This window comes from Aspergillus udagawae (assembly GCF_001078395.1).
Source record: "Aspergillus udagawae IFM 46973 DNA, scaffold_8, whole genome shotgun sequence".
Taxonomy (NCBI): Eukaryota; Fungi; Ascomycota; class Eurotiomycetes; order Eurotiales; family Aspergillaceae; genus Aspergillus; species Aspergillus udagawae.
The window spans coordinates 1,119,173-1,138,223 of NW_025091271.1; the positions used below are offsets into that span (position 1 = coordinate 1,119,173).

The following is a 19,051-nucleotide window of genomic DNA, read 5'->3' on the forward strand; positions in this document are numbered from 1 at the left end:
GAGTTCTCTTTGAGTTTGTGGATAGGGTGGCAGGCTGTGCTGGTTGTCCGTTTTGGTTCTCGGGGCGTTCTGAGTTTACGAAAGACTCTGTGATTCTACTTCTGTTCATATTGCTTTTATCTCCTGTCCCAAAAGTGTGCATCCCCTGACAGTCGAGTCCTTTGGCTAAATATGGGCTACCTGTTATTGCTGTGCTCCCCAAACAGATATCACCCGTTCTAACAGCAACATATTGGGCTGTGTGCCGTGGCTGACAGATACAGTGATTTTCTGTCGAGTGTCTCAATCAACACAGATTTCGTCTCCTGCCTGCCATCTCGCAAGACTGGTTGGACCCTCCTGGCACAGGTTCACATCCCGAGACGGGGCGAAGCTTATTGATCCATTATGAACCTGAAATGGCTAGTTGAGAAACAATATTGACTTTAAGAATTTCGAAATGCTACAGGCTACGGAGATGCAATCGCCTCCGTTCCGTTTTGCAAAATTTCCTTCCACCTCTTTCTCATTAAGGAAGCGCTATATGCGATTGCTTGAAGAGGATGATTCAAAGGAATACTGATTCAGACTGACACATTCATTTGCAAAGAAATGATTAGTGCTTTGGGAAGACGTCTATAAGTCAAACGGTGCTCCAAAGACAAAAAGCAGAGAAAGTCGATAATATCTCAGGAAAGGACCGAGAAGAGGAGACTCTTTCGACACCCTTCCCCTATGAATTCTATCAAGGTGTGTACTCATCATCATGGGTCATAAGGTCGAGAAAAAAATATATCATAAAGCAACATTGGGTGGCACCGTGCCCAGGGGTATCTGCCTGTCCACCGCGTCCAAAGGAGGAGTTACCATAGGCTCGTCCTGCTTTCCGGTAACCAAATCGGCATTTCGATGTTTAGTAACGGCCGTTTCAATGTCAAGTTGTTCCACGAGAGCGAGATGCTCGGCGGGCAGCGAATTAACAAAATCTGGGTCAGGGCTGGGCCATGTATAGTCCACCCATTGCGGGCCAAGAATGGACCGGATGCCTTGGGCGAGGGACAGAATGCGACTGCGACGTGACTTGGACCAAGCACGGTCGGTGATGACTCCTTCAGACGGCGTGAGAATGGCAGGCGCTTGGTAAGCGGTAGGTATAGCAGCGGCCTGAGCATGTTCGCTGGCGTCTTCCTCGTCGTCCTGGTTCTCTAATCCATCGATGATGCTGCGCCAAACGCGCAATGTCTCGTTCAGTTCCTCTATATTGCTTACACCCATCACGCTGACGCCTAGCCGCTCGCCCGTTCCCATGTGGGAGACGGAGAGGAATCCAGTATCAGCGCCGGGGGACCGCGCAAGAGGCGGGCCTAGGGCCCCAGCCTTAGCACCGTCGTGGAGCCACGACTCGAGAGCGAAGCGGATAGCAATCACTTCGAGTTTCTCACCTTGGGCATCAGCCCACTCGCTCACACTGCGAATGGCTTTCCGAAGACCGTCTGGAGCGGGATGAAAATCGCCCATGCTTCCAATGGGCACACCCTTGCGCCGTAGAAGGCCCATTCCTAATGGCGACGCATTGGGAATCACATCCACGCCGGCGGCCACTAACCGAGGGAGACCCTGGGTGAGCAGTCGGGTGTTCTGGAGCGTGAAATTGGCGTATGACTGCACCGCGTCCAGCGGCTCGCCTGTCTCGCGCAAGACCAATTCTGCAAGGTCGCACAGTACATCCACAGGATATCCCGATATGCCAACGTAGTGAATAGTGCCTTCGGTATCGCGGATGCGGCGCAACTCCCGAATTGCCTCGAGGACCTGCTGGGGGCTGACGAATTCAACGTCATGGCAGTAGACCACATCCAAGTAATCGGTATGGAGGCGGCGCAAACTGCGCTTCACGCTGTACCTCACCCATGTCGGAGAATAGTCAAAGGAAGAGGCTGCAACTCGGCCCACTTTGGTGAGCAATCGGAATGTATGACGGGGAAAATTGGAGCGAACGTGATCAGTAGCCAGAGCACGACCGAGAAGCTCCTCGGCTGGGCCGTAATACGGAGACGTATCAAAAGCGCGGACACCGTTTGAGAGAGCACGATGAACTAGTTCCGTCGTGGGGAGTGCGTATGGATCCTGGTTGTACTGAGAATTGAAGGTCGCGGTGCCCATAATGAGTGGCGGAAGATCCGCCGACAGAGGGACAGAGGGACGCCCCATGATCGCGATTGCCACTTGTAAGCAATTCAAGGAGTTCTTTGAGGTAAGAAGAGCAATGCGTTGCAATCTTCACAGACGAAATCAACAAGCCAGTGTCCGATCGTGGAGATAGAAAGAAAGAATCACTTGTTAGGAGGGGCGCGAAGGCCAGCCATTATTATTCTGGAATTGATTTCTATCCCATGGGGCGGATGCCCACCCTAAGAGGAAATGGCGCCATGGGCTGGGTCTGATTAGTGTTGCTTTAGATCAGTCCGATGGACTTCATGGCCAATCGACTATATACAATCGATCGGATCTAGAATTATCGAGCGTTGGGAGATCTTGGAAGATGGAAAACATTTGCTAGCAGCATTGATTGATTGATTGTACCTGAAATGGGATCGATTGTTCCAGTCGATCCATTCCAAGGCGGTGGTGAGAACACGCCGAGAAAAAGCTAAAAACGAATTTCCAGCAACCCTCTTTTACGTTTCTCTACGCATCCCCTACTATCAAAGGTGACAAGGGGCATTCCCTGAACTGTAACTATTCTGTCATTGTCCGGTAGGCAGTATATGATGAGTGCTGAAATTATATAGAGTTGGAGGCCGGGGGGGTCATTGTCCAAGGGAAGAGAATAGACAAAAGCAGACTGTCACCACATGGGTACTATGGTACATTTGTTGATTCATTCCATAAAGTAGGCAAAGAAGAGTGGAGAAAAAAATTGCGATAGACAGGGGGAAAAGGACAGTATCTGCTCAAAGAAGAGACGAACTCTCTGTGACTCAGACATACTATTTCCCATGTATCCCGCTCCTCAGAGAATAATATACACGAATGGGAAGAAACCCACTCAGGAGCCGAATAAACACATGGGCCAAAAAAACAATAGGTTGAGAGCGAGGTGGTGTACAACATGATGCGACCGCATCATTCGCTCCAACAGTGCCGCCATGCAATGAACATCGAAGTAGTCAATGCAAAAGGCAGCGGTCTATATTGTCTCCAATACCAACATTGGAAGCCACCAAACAAAACGCCTTGCTATGCCGAAGAGCTGAAAGGAAGATGACGAAACAAGCAGAAAGCGACGTCGGATCGTAGACTGTCCCAACTCAAAGATCGATTTTTCCGTTCCGCGAATCAACAGCGGGCCGGGTCGGATTCGAGAGCGCATAGCGTCGTTGGTAGAAGTCGAACACACTCAAACTCGACATTTTTAAATTCCAGCGAAACAGGAAAAATCACCGGTCCTTGTACACCTTGGGATTCCAGCCTTCCCGGAGTTCTTTCTCCTGTGCGGCTTTGCGCTCCGCTTGTCGGATCTCCATCTCGATTCTCTCGCGAGCGCGCAAGATTTTGCTCTGCAAATAGAAGCTGCCGCCCTTTTTGGGATCATTCAGATCAAATAGCTTCTTGAACCGCTCCATCACCTGTTCTACATTCGTTTCTCCACCGGCGGGGGGCTTGACGTTGAGAATCTTGCAAGCCTCATCGAGTGTCAAGCCGGAAGATGCAAACGTGCTTGAGCTTCCTCCCTTTCCCTTATTTGCCTGGGCGTATTTGGATGATGCGGAGGCCTGCTTGTAAGCTTCTGCGAACGCTCGACCAAATACTCGAGCGCCCGTGACGACGACCTGGGAAATGATACGGTGGGCCTGTAAAGTAGCCGAGGAGTCAGCTAGTTGCGCCTGCTGGTGATGAAGAGACTGAAGCCTGATTTTGTGGGAACGGCGATAAGGTTGTTGAGAGAAGCACTCACCATGGTCGGAAGAAGTAGGGGAAGCAAAGGAAGATCAAAGTCGGAAAAGATCCAAGGTAACTGAAGCACCTAGATCGAAGAGAGAATTCTCAATGAGAAAAGAAATAAAATGAGGATAACTGGTCAAACGAGAATAGCTATCCGCTCGTGAAGAGACTGAAGGGTGAGGGTTGAATGGATGGATGGCGCTGGACAACCGGAGAATCGCAGATGGAACCTGAAGCCAGACGCTCAACGGCAAAAATTTCGGCGGCGGAATTGGTCCAGTCGCGATTCAATGTCGGCTTCGGCCCAGTGACAAGAGAGCTGAAGAACACTGTTACCGTATGGTATGGTCTGTTCAGTAGATAACTACATACAGTTAATCTTGATATTACTTGTACTTTCAGACTATTTCGATCTTCAATATCCTAAACTAATCCTTATTATTCCTTGTATATGACTCTGAGATATCGCCCTGGTATCCTCTTTGGGACAAGCAGTCACATGTCCCGAGAACCACAAGCAGAAGCCTTCAAGCGTCCGCGGATCTCAACCTGTTTCCCCCGCAGTCGATGATCTGCCTGCAACCTTTTCGGTCCTGAGAGAGCTTCTCTTCTGGTCCGACGTGATATCTTATTCTCCTTCCCCTCTCCTTTTTCTCCTCTTCCCCTCTCCTCTTCTTCTTCGCGATCGCACTGCCCGCAATGCTCTTGATGGATGATGCATGTGACGTCTCTGTTGGATGGCAGCACTCGGTACGTGACACAAACTGTAATTCATCGCTACCTTACTGCGCCCATATACTGGAGAAGAATCCCCCAGCGCGGAAGAAGCAACATGGATCCAGTTGAATTGAAGAGTATACAGGAGATGCTGATGCTATGGTAGAAGATATTCCGTGGATAGATTCCATGGCCCCGTCATACGCGCAGGATCATGGCTTACAGCCTGATTCTCAGCCACCAACGGTTGCTGCTTTTTCGCCCACTACCATTTCAGGCTCATCCTTGACGTCCAGACAGCGTTCCAGCATAATCGTACATCGCAAGTCTCCCCTTCTCGTGGCTACGCCTCCAGCCATCACTCGAGCTCTGGCCTACTCTCATCCTTTTATACTTCCTTTGAATAAACTCGCCGGCTTGCTCACATGGACAACGGACGACCCATGGCAGAGCTTCCTTCTTGTGGCGGGATTTTGGACTGTGGTTCTGTACAGCGATGCGATTATTCTTTGGGGCGGTCCGATGTTAGTCGTCGTCGGGTTAATCCTAGGGATGTATTGGAGACGCTTCTCTCCGTTATCGACCGCGGCATTCACGGGCGAGAAACGACAGCACCAAAAGAGTGCCTCTGAGGGTTCTTCGCATCAGCATGAGACTTTGGATGAGATTGTCGAGACATTAAGAACTTTCACGACACGGTGCAACATACTTTTGGAGCCTCTCCTTGAGCTCACGGATTTCCTATCAACCCAGAGAACGGCGATCTCTGCAACTACAAGACCCGCTCTCACTACTATGTTTATACGAATTCTTTTTGTGACTCCCATCTGGATCGCATTGACCCTTCCGCCCTTCTACATAATCACAACTCGCCGTGTTGTCATGACTATAGGCACCATCATTCTCACCTATCACTCCCGACCAGCAAGAGTATCACGAGTCATTTTATGGAGATCCTTGACTGTTCGCCGGATATGTTCCATGATTACTGGTCTTTCATTTTCCTTAAATGCCAATAAACCGCGGTCCCTCTGGGCTCAGAGCCACGGCCATGCTGCAACTATTGCAACGAGGCGGCGAGGGGATTCCTCGGGTGTTCGCTTCACCTTTGTGCTCTACGAGAATCAACGCCGCTGGCTCGGAATTGGATGGACATACTCTCTGTTTCCCTCTGAGCGTGCTGCATGGACCGACGAACATCTGAACCCAGCTCCGTCCAAGGATGATTTCGAACTCCCGCATGTACAGGCTGGGAATGCCAAGTGGCGCTGGGTCGAGGGCAGCGAGTGGCGCATTGAAGGAGCTGACGATACGAACAGCAAGGCAGATGGTAAAGCAGCGGATGGTGGAGGATGGATCTATTATGATAACAAGGTGAGACGACACCTCTATACGTGACAATTGACCCCTATTTAACCGCCATTGTGACATTTTAGTGGAACGATGGCCGTCGTGGGCAAGATGGTTGGGATCGTTATACTCGTCGTCGGAAGTGGTGCCGCGACGCTGAACTCGTCGAGATACAACAAGCGACTGAAAACACGCCGGCTACGGCCAAGTCGGGTTTAACAGAGGCGTTGGATAATGAGAGGGAGTCGGGGAACATTGACGCTTCAACAGTCGATACCGATGCCGTGAGTCTCGCCCCGTCAGCCTCCTCCAAGGCTCGGAAAAGACGTTGGTTCGGGGCTTCGAAACCTGTAAGCGACAAAGCCAGTAGCACTTCCTCTGCGCTACCAGCCTCCACCAATACCTCCTCCGTGGATGCTGGAAAAATAACCTCTACCACCAGTTACAGCCCCTCCGGAACCCCCGGCTCGAGACCGATTGACATCGCGCACTTTCGGAAACCATCGAACTATTCCGGCAACGCAAGTCTCGGCAGTATAGGCCGAGACAACAGCGTTCCCAGGAGTGCTTCGCATAGTGACAGTGCCAGCCTCCGAGATAAGGAAATTGTCCACGCACAAGATCGTCTAGACCGCTGGGGTACTCGAGCTACAGGTGGTATAGAGCGAGCGGAGCGAGAAATGGGGCTAGGTGATGAGGTCAATATGGGATTGAGCTAATCATTCATTCTCTTAGCCAGGGCAACCCGGGATAGGGATTGGGAAGTTTCATGGAGCAGTGTCAAATGTTAACCCATTTTTCATCCAATTTTCGGTCTCGACTCAGCAAATAGGGTCATTTTTCCGAGTGTATAATAACATTCAGAAGCATATATTATTAACGAATGAAAATAGTATCATCCCAGTTTCAAGCAACCTCTGGGGATGTATCTGATGCTTTTTAAGAATGCTTCTCGGACAAGCATCTGGCAAAATAGTATGGTCATTCACAATATACCTATATATATATCGCCGATAGCTACTTAAGTGTCGTAGCTCTTGAGGTAGTTTTGAATCATGCACATACTCTTCACAGAAGTAAGCTGGGTACCGTCAACATCGGCCAGTGTACAGCCAATCATGCAACCTAACATTCATTTCCCACAACCTTAGAGCGAAACCTTGGCGTATTGCAGACTGCTAGCAGTCAGGCAATATGGGCCATTCGCGATCTTTGGACATCATCAATCACGTAAGTATTAAATCCCATTTCAGGCGCTCCAAGACGTCGAGCCAATGCAGCTTTTCTCCGGCCCAGAGAATATTCAGTAGTTCCTTTGCGCGCTTAACATTCCCAATACCGAAGTTAATTTCCAGTTGGGTCAACGATTGCATAATCAATTCTCGGTCTATCGTCTCCTCGCACGCGCATCCTGTGATAAAAAGTGGAAAAGTAAGTGCGGAATACTCGCAGTGATCGTCGAGTGGCGATGACCGAATGCTTCTGAGACAACGCTCTACTGCCACCCGTTTTGATAATGATACGAAAGAAGTCCAAATCGGGGATGCTCTTTGAGTGAGCTTCTGCATCATCCTTTCTAGCGTGGAATGGAGATAGATGTATGCAGCGTTGCAGAAACATTCCGCTACCATGCGCAGACGGGTGAGGTTTTCTTCTGTTGTCCCCTTAGGTATAATGTACGATGGTAAATATCTTGTCCAATTACGAAGCGACTCGTCGCTGTACAACATCAGCATGCGTTCAAACGTTTTGTAAGGGGGCTAGCACCGACATTGCATGAATTTCCAAGCCCAGGGCAACTGGGTCAGCGCAAAGAAGAGGCAGATCTGCAATCCTTGCACACAGCTTGATAATTCTCTCAGTGTAGCCGACATATATGTCGAGCCTTGTAATCTCCGCATGACTTAGGTTCGACACGGCGGCAGTGATCAGTCTGGGGTTCGTCAATTTGGCCAAATTTTGCCCGTATACAAAACTGAATTAAAAGTCAGCTGGGTCCGCTGCAAATTGGGGTCAACGGCCATCATTGCTTACAGTCCTCGCAGAAAATCAGCTGTGTCTTGACTGAGGGAGTCAAATCCACCGCGAGATAGTAGTAATTTTCCTAATGCATTTAGGTGCACCGTCCATTGCCTCACGCTTCCACGTACTACCTCAAATTTGCAAAGAAGAGCAACCGAGAGTAGAGCATCCTCGGGAAATTTATCGGCGGAACGCTCAGTAAGTGCGGTCCGAACCCCTCTCATTGTTTGAATGTAATAATCCGCTGCTGCAGTTTGAGCGTACAAGCTATCATTTGTACGGTTCGCGAGATGTATGGCAGACAGCGCGCATAGAGCGTTCATTAGAAGAGGAGAGGAATGGGCCCGAGGAATGAGCAATGATCGCAATGGATTCTCTTCATTTTCCAAATTCGCCAACAGCTTGGACCCTCGTTCCACATAATATTGGAGGTAAAGCCTCTCGAGGTAAGTCAAGTGACTGATGTATCCAAAAGGCTCGGTGATTACACTAGGATTGTCACTGGGATTAGTAGTAACAGGCTTTTCAGTATCGTTTCCGTCGTCAGCGATCCTCCAGCCAATTTCCAACCAACAGGTTTCATCGGCATCATACTTCGACATCGATGAACATGACGTATTCAGAGAAATTGAAGGGAACGAGGTCAAATTGGGAGATGAGACGCCTCCGGAGGATCCATCTGAGGAAATTGACGGAGAATGAGAGCGACTAAGTTTGCGTCGCTTGGATGGTCCAACTTGTTGGAAGACTTGCGCAGCTGGATCGAGAGGCTTTGCCCACACCGAACCATATCCTTCACAACTGAGCCCTAACCTGGCGCAATTGTGGCAGCTAGTTTGGATATCAGTTACACTGGTCACAAGTATTTGAAAAGAAGTTATTTATTACCCAGGCTTAGCTTCATCACAGCGCTTGCGGCGCCTTTTGCAGGTCAGACAACCTGACCGAGTCCACTTCCCACCCTCCCTTCTGCATCTCTTTCTCGATGGTATTGAGCTTTGGCTTTTCAGCGAGAACTCGGTATATGCAGAAACAGATTGAGTCATTTCCACCCGTATGAAGAAGGAACAAGGCCAACAGATAATAATGCGGTTTTGGTATACTAAATCGATAAGCGACTATCACGCTTATCAGTCCGAGGTGCGGAGTAAGAGGAGTAATGAACGGTCACGTCCACAATTGAATCAGCAGAATGATAGTTTATTGTATCACTGGATGCAGAACATTCCAGACACGCTATTGAGTAAAAGATACATCGCACAGGAACAGTGACGGTCAATCTGCTGGTTGCAGGAGTCGTGGACTCGTGGAGAAGAAGAAGAAGAGGAGAAGAGGCCAATCGTGCGCTAGTCCTGATATGGCAAGAGAAGCGCTGTACCACTGTACTATCTAATCGGTAACCATTAATAATTCATGTTCCCCTCGTCAACCATCCTAAGGATATCCTTCCACATTGTACCTAATTCTCTATTTAAAATTACGCCCATGCGCTCTGAAACTGGTACACTCTATCCTTTTTCGGGGCTCAAAGCTTCCTTGATCATTGAGTAATAGCTCTGAGCCCCCTTGTGTCCTTGAATATGGATCCCTCTCCATTTAGCATTAGTTAATGAAAGCTGTATTTTTACGGCTGGCCTTGTATCGGAATATTGCTGACGCAAATCTGAAACTGTTCCTCATATGTCGATCTTGTCTTGATCAATTCGAATCTGAATCTGGCCCTAGATCTCTATCTGGCATGTGCAGTCCGATTTCTGAAGCTTTAAGCTATGCAAGTACCTTGTATCTACCGTCTATCAGGACCACTATTGGGGGCCCCACCAAAAGTGGTGGGTGCTTATCCCAGAATGGCATGTCCATCCAGAGTGTGGAGAAAGACTGGAGTAAAATTATATTCATTGATTTGCGGAGGGTAGGTATAGGCCAAACGTTTCTTCACATAAATGATCCTATGACTGACAGGAAGAAGATAACAATCAATGGACGTCAGCTCTCTGAAGACTATATAAGCACATGTCGACTCTCTTTTCTCTCGGGTCCCTTCTTACAAGCTCATCTCCAAATTCGAGGGTTCTCAGTAATACTTTCCACCCAACTGTGCAGTATACGGGCCCAACTCTTTGCGATATGCTGGCATCTCAGAGCTCTCCTTCGGCCAGCTCGGTCAACCTTCATCCCTTTGATCCAGTTACCCCAGAAGAGATCCAACTTGCCGTTCGGATTCTCGAAGCTGCCTTTCCTGGTGTGCCTCTTCGGTATAAGCGAATTGATCTGCAAGAGCCTATCAAGAAAGATGTCATTGCATATCTCGAGGCAGAGAGGTTACGGGAACCGTTACCTCAGAGACCACCTCGCCTCTTATTTTCCTACTTTCACCGTTTGGACAGTGGTGTCTTCCACAAAGCCCTGTTAAATGCTGACAGCAAGTCGGTAATCCACATTAAGGAGCTCCCAGCACATGTGCAAGTCAGTAGATCATTTCTCTCTCCCTTTTCAGAACCCGCCTGTTTTGATAGCTAATTGCTTCACTATATAGGGACCTATTGATGTAGATGAGGTGACTGAGATAGAGGCGCTCTGCATGCGGCACCCTGCGGTGCTAGCAGAAATCGAGAAACTCAAGCTGCCGCCAGGAATGACGGTCTGCAATGATCCGTGGATGTATGGTTCAGACAGTCCGAATGAAACGAGACGGCTCTTCCAATGCTTTATGTACATGGTCGCAGCAGACCACCCAGAGAACAACCATTACTCTTTACCATGCAAGTTCTCTCCCGTCTTCGACGCTATCACCCGGGAACTGGTCCGCATGGATTATCTCCCTGGCGGCGCAGACGCAGAAGTAACGGAGACACAGCCGTGGAAACCCATTAAAACAGTTCAATATGCTCACGATCTCCTGGATGAGCCACTGAGAAAAGACCTTAAACCCTACATCGTCCAGCAACCTGAGGGGGCATCCTTCTCAGTCGATGGAAACATTGTGTACTGGCAGAAATGGCGATTCAGGGTCGGCTTCAACAACAGGGAGGGACTGGTGCTCTACAATATCACATACGACAATCGCAACGTCTTCTACCGGCTCTCGGTCTCAGAGATGACGGTTCCCTACGGAGGTGAGCTGACCATGACACCAAGAGTAAGAGCACCTTACTGATCATCTGGATTGCATCAGATCCTCGGGCCCCTTATCACCGGAAACAAGCGTTTGATGTGGGAGATGTTGGCTTTGGCCTCAATGCTAACCAGTTGACGCTTGGATGTGATTGCCTTGGTCACATCAAATATTTTGACGGCTATCGAACGGATTCAAAGGGTAACCCTGTCCATTTGAAAAACATCATTTGCATGCATGAACAGGACAATGGTCTTCAACACAAACACACCAACTACCGATCGGGCGCTGCGACTGTGGTGCGAAACCGCCAGCTGGTCCTTCAGATGATTTGCACTGTTGCAAATTACGAGTACATCTTTGCATACATCTTTGACCAAGCTGCCAATGTGGAACTAGAGGTCCGAGCTACCGGTATCTTATCGACCGTTCCCTTTGACAATGAGAACGGCGAAACAGTCGCTTGGGGCACAAACGTTGGTCCGGGAGTCATGGCTCCTTTCCATCAACATATGTTTTCTCTGCGGATTGATCCAGCCATAGATGGCTTCAAGAATACCATCTATTATGAGGACAGTGTTCCACTCCCTGAAGACGAGAAGAATCCTTACCTTGTTGGTTATACTACTGAGCAGACCGTCATCCGCAAGGCCGGCTCAGCTAACACTGATATTAACCGCCATCGAGTTTTCAAGATCCGCAACGATAATATCATCAATCCTGTGACCTATAAACCCGTGGCATACAAACTCCAAGCGGCACCCAGCCAGATGCTCCTGTTGAGCAGAAACGCAATGGGTTACCGACGGGCAGAGTTCGCGAGTAAACCCATCTGGGTCACCAAGTACAACGATGACGAGCTGTATGCCGCAGGTGAGTTCACCAACCAGAGCAGACGAGCGGAAGGTGTCGAGACCTGGGTACAAAGGAATGACCCGACAGAGAATGAAGATGTGGTTCTATGGCATAGTAAGTTCCTTCAAGCCGTAGCGGTCTCACAGCGAGGACTGACCAGTTCGGCAGCGTTCGGTCTCACCCATAACCCCCGTGTCGAAGACTTTCCCGTCATGCCAATGGAGCGAATCAGCGTCATGCTGAAACCCGATGGTTTCTTCACGAAAAATCCGGCCCTGGATGTGCCCCCATCAACACAGTCATTCAACAAATCCACCCTCCATCCTGAGCACGCTCCCGTTGCAGTGTGTTGCTCCAGTGGGAGTGCCAGTACTAAGGCGAAGCTTTACAAGCGCATTGAATAATTCCATCGATAATTTCACTGGTTGTCTGATACCTGGCACTCGGATTCGTTGTTTGGGATGGATAGATGTAGCATTTATTGGTGTTGGCATGGTTGATTAGCGTCTTGTTCAGCAATCTCATACACCTCCTTCACTTCTTCAAAGTATTCAAACTGCTATTTTCAGACCTTTTCTACTAACATAGAGGAGAGATGAGAAGTAAGGTCGAGACTATCATCACGCATTATGACATCTATTTTTCATTACCATGTGTCTTCTGACATTAGACATACACACCTCTCTCGCTCGTCCGCGATCGAAAGAGTTATATAGATCGGATCCATCGTACATCAGACAGTTGCCGTTGCGACCACATCCCTGCCATGCCTTCACCCAGACCACCCACTCCGACTCATGCTTCCCGCCGGTCCTGTATCACCTTTCGGAAAGCCAGCTTCCTCCCTTGTCGCATTCCCTCCTCCCATAACCTGTGCACGCGAGATGATTTCACGACATGACATCATGTTCCCCGACGCCAAAACCCACAGGCCACAATCCATAACTTTACTCCTTGTTAACGGTAGGGACATAGGCCTTGGGGAGAACGCCGTGGCCCACGTTCTCAATGGCGGCCTGGCGGGCGCCCTTGAGGCCATATTGGGAGTCAATTCCCTCAACACGGTGGGTGGAGTTGATGTTCTTGACGAGGGTCAGCTGCCAGCAGGTAGCGCTTCCCTGGCGGGAGATGATGGTCGAGTAGGCCAGGAAGTACTCCCAGATCTACGGAACGGAAAGTCCTCCAGTCAGTCGTGCTCAACGTGTATAATGAATTGCAGGGAAATCTGCTCGTGAAAGGGACTTACTCTAAACCATCTCTTGCCGTACTTGGCCTCGACCTTCTCGCGGTTACCCATCCAGTTGCGGTACCAGCGCCAAAGAGTAGCAGAGTAGTGGACACCAATGGTATCAACGCTCTTGATTTCAAAACCAGCGCCCTCCAGTTTATCGACAACAAATCCAAGAGGAGTGCTGGCGTCAGCTCCGGGGAAGATGTACTTGTTCATGAACAGACCCCAGATGAGATCCTCATACTGCCAGGACTTACGGAGACCCGCGATCTGGAGGAAGAACACACCATCATCATCAAGCATGTCATTGACCTGAGACAGGAAGGAACCGAAGTGGCGGACACCGACGTGCTCTGCCATTTCAAGACAAGTGATCTTCTTGTAACCGCCCTCGACGCGGGGAGCATCACGGTAGTCCAAGCAGAGAATACGGCTCTGAGATTCGGGGATGCCGGCGTTGCGGAGTCCCTTGTTACCCCAGGCAGTCTGGTTACGACCGAGAGTGATACCGGTGACGTGTGCGCCATAGTGGACTGAAGCATATTTGGCGAGAGTACCCCAACCACAACCCAGGTCGAGAAGAGTGTCACCGGGCTTAACATTGATCTTCTCACAGACAACAGCTAGCTTGTTGTCCTGGAGTTCTTCCAAAGTTTCTTCCTTGTTAATATCACTAATGATGCCTGAGGTGTAGATCATCCGAGGGCCCAAGAACCAAGCGTAGAAGTCGTCACCACGGTCATAGTGGTCGCGCACCTGTTCCTCGTCTGCAGATCATTGTAGTCAGAAACCATGAACTTCATTCATCTGTGCAGAATAACGAAGGGAATGTCACTTTACCTTGAGAACGGGAGTGGACCAGCAATTCAGGAATGAAGCCAAAGAGGAAGTGCTTGTAGAGGCCCATGGTGAAGCGGAAGTTAGCCCAGTCGTGCCTGAACTCCAGAGCTTCAAGAGCGTCGCCCTTGAAATCGACCTCTCCATTGAAGTACTTTTCGTAGAAAACCTCCATGGGAATCTTGCTCTTGCCGCGGTAGGTGGCACGGTCATGCTCGCTGTGAAAGTGAAGGTAGTGCTCGACGGGGCGACCAGCATACTTGGCCTTCTCGTTCTTGCGGGGAGAAATGGAAGAGGCCACGGACCAGAAGGCCATCAGGATGGGGACGGTCGTGAAGATCGCAAAGAAGATAGTGGTGTAGAAACCACCACCGACTTGGCGAGCCAAGTACCACGGGACAAACAGCAGCAGAGAGAAAAGCAGGATGTTGGAGAAACTATCGCTGCCTGCAGCGTCTGCGGGGACGGGAGCATTTTTGATAGCCGGGTACTGAAAGAGCGAAAGAGAAAGGAGTTAGCCCATTGCCTTGGCTGAAGACGCTCCATAAAGCTCCAAAAGAGCTTCGATGGGCCCAGGCAAGTTGTTGTCGGCTCAATTGAGCACCTCGACTTACCGAAGTCGTCCGCACACCGCAATCGTCTGCGGGGGTAGTACAAGAAGCAGGAGGTGTTTCAATGTACTCGAAGTCCTCAGGGGACTCGGGGTGAATTTTCGTCATGGCTGGGTCGACGATTTCAAGGAGGGAGTGAGGTGGGAGGGAAGGAGACCAAGGCAGGCCAGTGTCACAAATCACGACAGATTTTCTGTGGTGATACGAAAGAGAAAACAGATAAATGAAAGGGGAAATAAAAAAAAAAGGAAGAAGCCACAAGGGCAGGAAAGAAAACAGATCAACAACAATTGACGTTGATGGGAGAACGGAGCAGTAGGGTTGGTTTATCGGTGATGAGGAATTGACGCGGCGCCAACAAGCCTAGTTGGTCTTTAGGTGCTTAGCAAGTTCGCAGCAGTGATAGTACTAGTGGACCTGACGAGCTTGGCCCTCGTCCAAATTGATTATTATTAGTAGTAGCTCTCTACCTCTCTAGATGGTACGCATCAACAAATTCAAGTGGAACCACGCGCGGGAAATGGTTGTTTCTCCTGAAATGGCGGCGGTGAGCATACGTATACCAGACGAATTATGATCTCTAGCAAAACGAATCGACAACGGGGCAATAGATAGCAGTAAATTGTAATCTACTGTAGTCCGAAGAATTGGAATTGAAAGTCATATAGCATTATCATATGCGAGTAAAAACCTGGCAATGATTATGCTGTCTTTACCTCTGTCGTGGGATAAATTACTCAATAATACTGGGTAGCACGGCTGTGTAACCGGTCGATTTACTCTAGCAATCCACAATGATCACAGGACCGTAGATAGAGCCACTGTGTAGATGAGACGGAGCATGATATATAGCGACGATACCAAGGCCCCTCTCCTGACATTGTTAGCAACCGTTTCAGAGATTGATTCATGTGCCGTACTAGATGTAGTATTATCGAGCACATATCCGAGGAGTCCTCGGATGCCGAGAACCCTGGATCGTCCGTCCCTCAATCCACCCAAGGTTGCAGCCAGACCCTGAAACGCGGCAATCCGCGTGAGTGCGTGTCCCAAATCTCCCAATCTCCTTGGCTAATGAATTGATTGTTTATGCTCTCATTGGATTCATTTCCCGCTCCACTAAGTTCCGGACCTGACTCCAGGGCTAGTTCGATACTGAATGCTTCACGACAAGTTGACTGCTTTTGTACTTACGACACCCTTCATCCATAAAAGACCCTGAATAATATGGGGCCTTGTTCTCCAAATATGAATGATTGAATTGCTACCTCTTATAGCTTGGAAAACTATCCCTAAAAAAGAGCTAAATCATACAAATTACCGGCTGTGAATCGTGAAGCCTCGTAGTGTTATCAATACGCAAAAAGCAAAGGTCAAGAACGCCGCTTCCAACTCAGTCGGTTTGCCCTAGTGTAATCTTGCCATTCATGCACGCCGACCATCCCAATCCCTGAAAAGTGAAGACGACTAGAAAAGAAAAAGACTTCCTTAGAATACTCCTGAACCATGACTCTGGGATACGTTTGGCATCGTCCAAACTCAAAGCGTGAGCTGGAAATTCTCCGCCTCCTCATCTTCCCCAAAGGTCGGAAGGTTTCTTTCAGCTTCGGCCGCCAGTCGATCCTCCTCGCTATCAAAACAGCCTGCAGCCTTGCAGCGGTACCACATTTCCGAACCCAGCGAAGGCATCCCGTACAATTCGATGTATGTGTCAGGCGACAGGACAGACTTCGACACCGACCTCTCTGGAGTAGCTGACGTCTTTCCATGCAATCTGGAGGACACAGTCCGGCCCTTTGAATAGCCCAAGGTCGTCTTGGAGTTGGCAGTGGCCGCAGCGTGACGCACGGAGGACGGATTGCTCGGTCCTCGGGGCCTCCTAGATGTCAAGAGAGACGATGCGACTCTGGGTCTCGGTTTGGGCATCGCCACTGGTCTGGCTCGTGCACCCGAGGACTCAACCCTGGACAGAGCGGCAACTGCATCGCGAGCACGGACAGTAGAGATATTGCTGGTATAATTGGGCTTCGTCGTGGTCAATTTAGCACGGCGCACCTCGAGGCGTCGTTTAGGTACCTCTTCCACATGAGGCTCGCTGGGAGGGTCTAATTCGGTCTTGTCCTCGAATCCGATCTCTTCAAGCTGCTTCAATATCATTTCGTCCACCTCTTTGTCAAACGCAATTGAATCCTCCTGGAATTTGCGCTGTCGTTTGGTAAGACCATCCTCTCCAACTTGATTGTCTCCGTACACACTTTCCAACCCCAAGGCTAAATTCTTGGGTTGAAACTGAGGAAATGTGGTGTCATAAGTGATGTCGTCTGGGATATCCGGGAGTTCTACAAGAATGTTAGACCAGGTAAAACCTCTCCGACTCAAGGCCGTTAGAGGCCGATGTGCATCTCACCTTTCGGCTTGGGGGGCATATATTCAATATCGGGCACGTCATCCTGAGTGTCTTCACCCTGCACCTCGATTTTGGGCTGGTCAACTAGTGGCGAGAATTTCCTGATCTTCTGGGTAGAGGTTCTCTTGTTCGTCTTCTCGGGCTTGATAGTGCCTGCCGGCGCTGCTGGGGTCTGTAAGCCTTTCGCCTTTGCATTGGTCGTTTTCATGCCAAGAGGTGCACGATTGCGAGCTTCTATTGCCAGTGTTCCGTTAGCCTTCTCGATCGTCTCGCTGGTTTCTCTGTCTTGCATACCCAGCGGCGTGACAAAGGCATCCTTGGCGGGTTTTGTGTTCTCCTTTTGTTTGCCAGCAGCCTTTACTGTTTTCTTTCCAAACGCCAAAGGGTCATTTTCATCATTCAAAGGCACCTTGAAGGGCGTTTTCGGCGCGCGCGCTCCTGGGGTTCGCGGTTGCAACTGCTTCACTCCGTGGTTCAAGGGTTTAGCTGCTGCGACAGTCTGGTGAGTATGCACCAGGTTTTCCTGGTCACGAAGAGCCAGCATGGCAATGTACGGTTTTCAATGATACTCATCCAAGTCGGGATGGGCGTGTATGCGTCGTGGTGATCATAAGTCGCTAGCTAAGGTAGTCTAAGGTAAGGCAGTTCTAGATGCAGGACGCATTTAGTTGTTTTTTCTTGGCGGTTGCCCGTGGAGACGAGAGCGGCTTTCCTTTGGACGACCGGAAGGAACCTTTGGGAGGTGGTCCTGGGTGCCTGAGGCCGCAAGAATAACATCTGCCACTGGGCCCACTAAGGCGCGCAACCCCCCCTTGCGCCTCAGTGTGTCAAGCCACAGAACATCAGTACCTAGAAAACAGGGGCTAGTCTATTTTTGTCCAGGTGTTTTGTTGGCTGACCGCCAAACGGGTAGGGAGGCCCTCCACTTCTTTAGGCCTTAACTATTCGTCTCTCGTGATCTCCAATTCCCAAACCACATCCCTCCATTTCGTGCCTCCTTGTTGTCCACTTTTCCACCTGGTTTCTCGCTGAGCGAAAGCCTTTCTGCCTTTAACCCCACTCTACTTTCTCTGCTACATAGTTTTTGTCGTTGCAAATAAGCTAGTTCGTTGCCAAAATGGATAAGATCAAGGAGGTAAGCTTCTCCCCTGATCCCTTTCGGCGGGGTAGCTTGAAAGCTGTCGAGAAACGGAAATGCACCACTTTCCGCCCTTGCTTCCATGTACCCTATCTAGTGGCAGATCTCCTTGGAGTGGAGCACAGGACGAGCAAATACGATAATCTGAATAATGATATTCTAGACGGAAGGCTTGAGACTGACACAGAGATGTTTCTTCTAGAGAATGAACTCCCTCCGCCTCGAGGCTGATGAGGCCCAGAACAAGGTGGAAGAGCTCAAGACTAAAGTGAAGACCCTGGAGCAAGAGAATTTGGCAAAGGAACAGGAGATCACATCCCTCAACCACCGGAACCAGCTTTTGGAGGGTGAGGTTGAGAAGCTCGAGGCTGCGCTTAAGGAGGCCAAGGAGTCTGCCAACCAGAGTGCTCAGCATGACACTCAGAACGAGGCCCTTCAGAGACGGGTGCAGTTGCTGGAAGAAGAGGCCGAGGAAGCTGACCGGAATTTGCGGGAGACAAACGAGAAGTATAACTTGCGCCCAATCCTGTCATATTCACTAGAACGTCGACTTTGCTGACTCTGGGATGCTAGACTTCGCCAAACCGACGTTAAGGCTGGCCATTACGAACGCAAGGTGCAGGCTCTCGAAGCCTCTCGTGACCAGTGGGAGAGCAAGTATGAGGAGATGGCCAAGAAGTATGCTGAATTGCAGAAGGATCTCCACGACCTGGAGGTCTCCATCAGCAACGTGTAAAGATAATCTCGCACATCGGCGTACGCTTCGGGAAGATATTGGATCCAGTCTTTGTTCCAACGGATATCAGATTTATTCGCGAATCACAGCCTTCCTTGCTATTCTCTT

General features: G+C 49.7%; 7 protein-coding genes across 7 annotated transcripts; 3 read left to right on the forward strand and 4 right to left on the reverse strand.

Annotated features, from left to right (window-relative positions):
• Positions 1 to 774: 774 nt before the first annotated feature.
• Aud_009866 (D-arabinose 1-dehydrogenase (NAD(P)(+)) ARA2) lies at positions 775 to 2,190 on the reverse strand (the record flags this gene model as incomplete). Its single annotated transcript, XM_043294711.1, has 1 exon — positions 775 to 2,190. The coding sequence occupies one exon, from the start codon at positions 2,188 to 2,190 to the stop codon at positions 775 to 777; it is 1,416 nt and encodes a 471-aa protein (XP_043150646.1).
• A 1,229-nt stretch (positions 2,191 to 3,419) lies between these two features.
• On the reverse strand, positions 3,420 to 3,940 carry Aud_009867 (import motor complex subunit PAM16; the record flags this gene model as incomplete). The annotated part of the gene is made up of 2 exons (XM_043294712.1): positions 3,420 to 3,833; positions 3,938 to 3,940. The coding sequence occupies 2 exons, from the start codon at positions 3,938 to 3,940 to the stop codon at positions 3,420 to 3,422; spliced, it is 417 nt and encodes a 138-aa protein (XP_043150647.1).
• An 890-nt stretch (positions 3,941 to 4,830) lies between these two features.
• Aud_009868 (PEX28-32 family peroxisomal membrane protein) lies at positions 4,831 to 6,710 on the forward strand (the record flags this gene model as incomplete). Its single annotated transcript, XM_043294713.1, has 2 exons — positions 4,831 to 6,015; positions 6,078 to 6,710. The coding sequence occupies 2 exons, from the start codon at positions 4,831 to 4,833 to the stop codon at positions 6,708 to 6,710; spliced, it is 1,818 nt and encodes a 605-aa protein (XP_043150648.1).
• A 3,430-nt stretch (positions 6,711 to 10,140) lies between these two features.
• Positions 10,141 to 12,387, forward strand: Aud_009869 (amine oxidase; the record flags this gene model as incomplete). The annotated part of the gene is made up of 4 exons (XM_043294714.1): positions 10,141 to 10,479; positions 10,550 to 11,129; positions 11,189 to 12,097; positions 12,152 to 12,387. The coding sequence occupies 4 exons, from the start codon at positions 10,141 to 10,143 to the stop codon at positions 12,385 to 12,387; spliced, it is 2,064 nt and encodes a 687-aa protein (XP_043150649.1).
• A 543-nt stretch (positions 12,388 to 12,930) lies between these two features.
• On the reverse strand, positions 12,931 to 14,770 carry Aud_009870 (putative cyclopropane-fatty-acyl-phospholipid synthase; the record flags this gene model as incomplete). Its single annotated transcript, XM_043294715.1, has 4 exons — positions 12,931 to 13,146; positions 13,230 to 13,981; positions 14,055 to 14,541; positions 14,666 to 14,770. The coding sequence occupies 4 exons, from the start codon at positions 14,768 to 14,770 to the stop codon at positions 12,931 to 12,933; spliced, it is 1,560 nt and encodes a 519-aa protein (XP_043150650.1).
• Positions 14,771 to 16,201: 1,431 nt separating this feature from the next.
• Aud_009871 (uncharacterized protein) lies at positions 16,202 to 17,613 on the reverse strand (the record flags this gene model as incomplete). The annotated part of the gene is made up of 2 exons (XM_043294716.1): positions 16,202 to 17,001; positions 17,070 to 17,613. The coding sequence occupies 2 exons, from the start codon at positions 17,611 to 17,613 to the stop codon at positions 16,202 to 16,204; spliced, it is 1,344 nt and encodes a 447-aa protein (XP_043150651.1).
• Positions 17,614 to 18,412: 799 nt separating this feature from the next.
• Aud_009872 (tropomyosin) lies at positions 18,413 to 18,943 on the forward strand (the record flags this gene model as incomplete). The annotated part of the gene is made up of 2 exons (XM_043294717.1): positions 18,413 to 18,714; positions 18,781 to 18,943. The coding sequence occupies 2 exons, from the start codon at positions 18,413 to 18,415 to the stop codon at positions 18,941 to 18,943; spliced, it is 465 nt and encodes a 154-aa protein (XP_043150652.1).
• Between the last annotated feature and the right edge of the window lie 108 nt (positions 18,944 to 19,051).